Consider the following 6,744-nt stretch of genomic DNA (forward strand, 5'->3'; position numbering starts at 1 on the left):
CACGCAAACATACACACACAGACACACATACACATATATCCATTACTGTTTCTTTTAGCCTTCCATGCTATGGAAGTTTAATGAGCTGAATTGGATATTGGAACTGATTATTTTATAAGGGAAAACCCAAGAGCAGCATGATACATGGGTTGTTTATCTGAGGGTTGGAAGAACTTGGGACTTCAAAAGAAGAAAGGAAAAAGAACCCTTAAAGGCCTGTCTGTAACTGTAGTCTCCCTCACGAGTTTTGCCTGGGTGTTCACCCCAAAATATGTCCTTATCTTTAATACTTTCCTGTGCTCCCCACCATTCTGGATCTAGTCTTCCATTTTGCCCTTCATTCCTTTTTGATGATTTTTTTTTTTTTTTTTTTTTTTTTTTGAGCTTCTGGTAACAAATATGGAGTCATACTTTGTTAAACTGTGTGTGCTGTAATATTTGAGGAATATGGTAAGTTAAGCATATAGAGCAAACGAATTAGGGATATGTGATTTATATTGCACTTCTCATAAGCTACTATAAGAATAGAATTGCATAAATAACTCTTTCAGAGGGAGTTATTTCATAATTCCCATTTAAACTGATTGGAAATTAAATATTTCCTAAGTAAACAAATCTCTGCAGTCTCGTCATTAGGTATATGAAAACGCTTAAACTGTTTTTTTGCTTCCAAAAATAAGCCCTTTAGGGTTAACAGCGCATGGTATAGTATTGCTTAGTGGGAAAACTCTGATTTGTGTAACTTTTTTTTTTTCCCTCAGAACTTTTATTTTCACAAAACAAAATCTTGTATGTTTAAGCAAATGCCCCAAAACAGACTTGCTTTTTTTGCCTTTGCCAAGTTATGATCTGTATATTTTGTTGGTAAAGTTGACTGTGAAGTTGAGCGTACAGTGTTCTTGAGGGAGTGGGAAGGGCAGATAATGCTGATGCTCTGTGCTTTACCGGAGTCCAGACTGGTACTGTGCTGCTACTGCCACTGGAAATGTGGATCTTTTTCTTCTTTCTTTCTGTTCAAAAGATCACTAAGAATGCCTACATGCCATGAAAATAACTTGAGTAGTGAGTAACCAGGAGTATAGCTGGCAGGGTGGTTGGTTTTTTCCCCACTGTGTTTAAAAATGGCCATGCCCACCTCCCTCCCCGTGTTGTGAAAGTTTCCCATATTTGAAAACTGAAGATTTGCATTGGCTACAGCTTTATTGTTGTTGGGAGCTGGCGTATCATAACAACCTCTGTTGAGCAATATAATGATTGGGTAGTCCTGTGTCAGCTGAAGTGAGTCTCAGCAACTGTGTTCAGTTACAGTAACTCTTGGGTAGAATAGTCCAGTGTAATCTAAATGCTCGGTTTGCTAAGGTAACACTTTTCCTAGTATTATCATATTTTCCTTGCAGGACAGTTCCAAATCTGGTCACGTGGTTTCTTCATTGAGCTTTAGATGCGAGGACACTTCTGAGTAGGCTTTTTTCTTTTTTAACTGGAAGAAAGGCGCAATCCACAGAAGATAGGAATTTAGAAATACAGTGTAAAGATCAGACTTGGAAATGCTGTTAAACTTTGCAGTCTCTAGGAGGGCTGACTTCTTCCTAGCTCTTTTTTTTTGCAAATACTAAGAGTTGAGGAATAGCTTCAGGACAGTTACATATAAGTTTATGTCAAGGTTTTAAATATCATATACCTTTTACTGTTGTTTATTATCCAATAAATACTGTTATTTTAGAACTCTGATGCTCTGTCACAAAAGAGATTCCATTGCCAGGTGATCTGAATCATAGTGATTGATTAGGAAAGCAAACTTTTAGCAAGCATGACAGTTCAAATAGTAATGAGCAGGAAAGGGGAAAAAAAGGCTGCATTAGAGAATTAAGGCGGGTGGAAAATAGGAGAACTCTAATCTGCTTTAAAAACAGAACACCAACCCACTAGAGAGAAAATGAGGGTATTTACCAATGCCTGATTGGTTTAGCAGGCAAACTACTTTTGAAAGAAGGTAGAACACAAATATTTTAGTCTGTACTGGGTGAATCAGTAAACAGAAGTAGCTTACATAGTATTTTGGTGAATTTTGGCTTAATGCATCTGTTTTTTATTTCTCTTTGCATTTTCATAGTGTTGGAGTCAGAATATACTGATAACTAAAAATGAAAGTGTAAATAATTTTTAGGTCTTACGGTAAAGTTATGACTCTTAATCACTTGCTGAGGAAAAATCTGTTCTTTATCACTGGAGTCACATGAAAAATCGTTCCCTTTTTGGTCTATGAAATACTAAAGCAGTATTTTAAGATGTACGTATTAAGGTTTGGGTCCTTCAAATGCTTGTAAGCATGTATTTATGTATTAACATGTATGAAATATTGAGTATTAATCTTAGTCTTAAAAAGAACTAGATCAGGCAATGCATGTTTAACAGTTCACTTATTATGTTTTAGTATCAATAGGTTCCTGTTGGATATGACTTTCACGTGTACAACTTGGTTTTTTTTGTTCCTCCAGATTTGAAGAATAGAAGCATGCTTTCCACTGAGACTTGCACTACCATTTGTGATACAGAATGTCTCTAAGTGAGAAGAATAGTGTGGTTTTTGCATATGAATCTTCAGTACATAGTACCAACATACTTCTCAGTCTTGATGATCAGAGAAAGCAAGATATTCTTTGTGATGTTACTATTTTAGTGGAAGATCAGCGATTTCGGGCTCACAAAGCTGTGCTTGCAGCTTGCAGCAGTTACTTCCTTTCAAGAATTGTGGGCCAGGTGGATGCTGATCTTATCATCACTTTACCGGAAGAGGTGAGTGTCACTCCCTTCTGTATTTTACCTGCCAGTGCTTCTGATCTGTTTTGTTCAGTTCTGTTTTACAATAGGCTGGTGCTTAACTGAGAAGTTAAGGTAAGAGAGTTAAGAACTGAGGGGAAGGAATTTCTTAAGTTGTAAAGCTGCCATTGCTTGAGGTAAAGGCTAGGCAGCTCTGAGTGTATATCACAGCCTGAAGATAAATGAATGCTGTCTTGGGGAATGTATAGGGGACATCTTTTCAATTAAGTATATATTACTTTTAAAATTGTGCCTCTGATTCAAAGCATGTAAGTTTGTCAAAAAACAGGCCTTAAATGGTAAAAGGTATTTCAGAACTAGTCCTCCTGTATGAAGAGAGAATACTTTTTGAGTAATAAATAAACAAGTTAAAGCTTAGAATGGTAATACCTTTAAATCGGTGTCATTAAGATTTGGTTTCGTATGTTTGAGTAATACAACCGTGCTTATATTCCTTACTTGCTGCTTACTGTTAACAATTTTCTTCTTCTCATTTCCCCATCCTTTTTACACACTGATCATTAGCAGCTTGATTTTTTTTTTCCTACTGTGTTTTATTATTATTAAGACTGAGAAAATGTATTGCAATTACTTGTTTTTTTTTTTATCCCTAAAATACATATTCTTAAGTCATATTGAATTTAAAGGCATTCAGCGGGAATGAGCCAGAACCTGACATCCGTAGGAAAGAAAATGTATTATTACATATCTGGAGCGTCCAAGACATTTAAAGATTCCAGTTGGTATTTAGTTAAGTTATAAGAGGCATGAGGCAAGCAAGTGACTGGATTTTTATATGAAATGCTGTGCTTGTAGATGAAAAATGAAGAGCCTCCAAGTGCTCTGATTATGCCCAATGGCAGCAGTAATCTGAAGAGCTGGTTGTTAAATAATCAATGTCTTTCTGGGAGGTGGTTCGTGGTAATCAGCTTTGGGGGTGGCAAATAACATGCAAATTGTTGGCAACTCAACTAGAATCATTAAAGTTGGAGGAAAGGTGCACATCAATGAATATTTATAGTGACATTGGAGATTACATTATAGACTCGTTCATGTACAAGACTGAGTTGAGTGTTAACGCAGAGATGATGTATTCAGAAAGCCTGTACTTCAGTAAAGTAGCTACCTTGCTGGCTTTGTAACGTACTGAGATAAGCTGAAGGATTCTCTGTTACCAGAATCTTTCTGATTTAATAGAAAACAGAAAACTAAAAGGGATCAAGTGGTCTCTTTAAAAGAGCTTCAGTGGTCTTTGCTATTCTCTATTGATCAATGAATGTGTTACAAAATTTTGTTACAGCATAATACCACTATGTCACTTTTACTCAACCTTCTTACTGTGTCTGTGTGTTCATTTCTTCTTATACTTTTTTATCTAGTGGCTTAATATGTTGATAGCCTGAACATCTCTCAGATTAAAAGAAAAGTAATGATGGGAGCTGATGTGGAAGGGGAGTAGGATGCTGGGGGACACAAAGCCATGATTTGGAGTAAAAGAGGGAAATTAGTAGTGTGTAGAACTGCTGATGTTGAAGAGAAAATTTTACTTTGGCATGATGGAAAAAATAGGATATTGGAAGAATAAGAAATGTACATTAAAGTTAGAGAGGGGAAAAATAGTCTCTGGTGCAAAGCAACAGTGTTCCAGTGAACCCATGAAATAAACCTGAGTTAGAAGAATTTGTAAAGAAAATGGAGGAACATCATAATCCTGCTATTTACTACAATGTAGACTTAAGAGGACTCTTACTGTAATTTAGTATTACTGATGTAAGAACTGAATCTGCTGAAGCAACAAGCAAAAATACTAACAGTGAACCTCATCTTTAATCATTTGATCTGATCACTTACTTGGTAAAAGCATTTTAAGACTCAGCAACTTGAGCTCTTCTGGGAACTGAATATTTTGAAATGAGTCAGTTTATGAAGCTGCATATTTAAGAGAGAGACAAACACTGATCACATGGTTTGACATGTGAATTTTTTTTTTTAACCTTTTTCATCATCCAAAATATTTGAAGTTTAAAATGAAAGACACCAGTCCACAATCTGAGATGCCAAAATATTTCTGGAATTAAAGTACTTCATATATATTGTATTGTAAAGCCTAACTACTGACATCTTGGTGTACGTTCTGTGTTGGTTTTCTACCAATGTTTTTACTCTATGAGTTAGACTTTCAGCCCAAACACAAATTAAATAAATGGCTACAAGAGTTGCTTTTCCAGGTCAGTCAGACCAAGAGTCTTTCTAGCGTTCTATCTTGTTTGAGGATAGCCAGCTAGAAATGTGTAAGAGAAAGTGAAAGGAGTACTGAATGTTTTTTCCCCCTCTCGATCCTTCCAGTTTTTAGCAGTAAGTGTTTCTTCCTTACATGGAAAGAACATACAGTTTTGAAATACTATTGTATTTGTGTTGTTCAGTTTCATGTATGAATGTCACTTGTTTGTAAACCCACTTTAATGATTTGTTGACTAAGTTTGAAGACTTCTTGCCAGCTTATGGATAAACTGTCTTTTACACTCCCCCACATTATCAAGGATGAATTAATGTGGTGGTGTAATCAGTAGTCTTCTCTCCAGAGCATGTTTCAGATGCTATTTTAAGAATTCTTTAGATAGGTCGTAGAGTTTACAGTTTTGCTGAACTGCCTCTGTGCAGATCTCTTCAACTTCCTTTCATGTGTTGTTTATGTGTTCTTAAAAAAAGCCCCAAACAACCACTAAAAAAACAAACAAAACAAACCCTCAACTGATTCCTAAATTAAATTGCATGTATAGTTAATTATCTTGCTGGCAGAAGAATTCAATATAGTTAATGCATTAATATAGCACTTTATGCTGAATAAAGTCCTGTTCATTTCAATAAAGGAGGGGAGCAGAATGTGGACTTGAGTTCGAGTAGTAAAAATGGACATACTGCTTTATCCTTCACTTGCAGGGAAAGGCTATAGGAAGTGTCATGTAATTTCTAACATGGTGATGTGTTTACAGTTTTCTGCCTGATTGCTTAGTAATTTTTTCATGTGTAGAAGATGATCTCGTTCAGTTTGTAACGATACAGTTTTTGTTTATTTCTGGATTCCCTGTTAGGCAACTGTTTTGCAGTAAAAACTGAGATTATAATGATGGAAATGTGCAATTAAAACTACCTACTCCAAAGAGGCTTTAAACTGAGAATAATTGGTTTTGATGTACAGTTTTTGGGTAATTGTTTTCATCTGTGGGAGGAAGAAAGGACTAGGTGGCTATAGTAATAAATAATCATGTGTGGTCAAATTCCATTTTTTCAAACTTTTTTATATCAGTGATGCATAAGAGTGTGCAAATAACAGTAATTGCTCTTTAGAGGAACAGTTAAATACCAGCAGCATTTTGACTTATTCTAGAGTAATTCATGTACAACTTGGATTTGAAAAGTATCTTGTAAAGTTGGAATCCAGTTACTGGTTTTCAGTGTACAGTGTTTTTCACTTGTTAGTACTATATTGTCAGAACATTTTATTAAGAGATTGATCACAGTGAAGAAGATAATTGCCACAAAATGTATAGGATAAAATTGTATCAGAGGATTTGTTTCAGAATGAGTGTGGCCAGGTTTTCTCTGTGGAACAAATCTGCTTTTGTCTTGTACTCTGTCCTGCTGGTGTGGCTTGCTCACAGGTAAATTTGGGTTCTGTGTGTTTCTCTATTTAAACCCATATTGGCCATACTAATATTTTTTTTCTTTCTTTTTTTTTTTTCAATAGGTAACACTTAAAGGATTTAGTCCTTTGCTTCAGTTTGCGTACACAGCTAAACTTATTTTAAATAAAGACAACGTCTCTGAAGTTTGCAAATGTGCTGAATTTTTGGGTGTACACAACATTGAAGAGTCTTGCTTTCAGTTTCTCAAATTCAAATTTTTGGACTTTAAATCGGATCA

At 35.5% G+C, this 6,744-nt stretch overlaps 1 protein-coding gene across 1 annotated transcript in view; it reads left to right on the plus strand.

Moving 5' to 3' along the window:
- The first annotated feature begins 2,496 nt into the window (after positions 1-2,496).
- The window catches only part of BACH1 (BTB and CNC homology 1, basic leucine zipper transcription factor 1), a 13,091-nt gene continuing 8,843 nt past the window's right edge, over positions 2,497-6,744 (plus strand). Inside the window, 3 exon segments of the mRNA XM_009587989.1 lie at positions 2,497-2,796; positions 6,569-6,741; positions 6,743-6,744. The exon segment at positions 6,743-6,744 is cut by the window's right edge and continues 1,208 nt beyond it. Of these exon segments, the coding sequence (XP_009586284.1) occupies positions 2,557-2,796; positions 6,569-6,741; positions 6,743-6,744 (415 nt within the window). The 5' untranslated portion in view covers positions 2,497-2,556.

Source organism: Fulmarus glacialis, unplaced genomic scaffold, assembly GCF_000690835.1.
Source record: "Fulmarus glacialis isolate BGI_N327 unplaced genomic scaffold, ASM69083v1 scaffold25521, whole genome shotgun sequence".
Classification (NCBI taxonomy): domain Eukaryota; kingdom Metazoa; phylum Chordata; class Aves; order Procellariiformes; family Procellariidae; genus Fulmarus; species Fulmarus glacialis.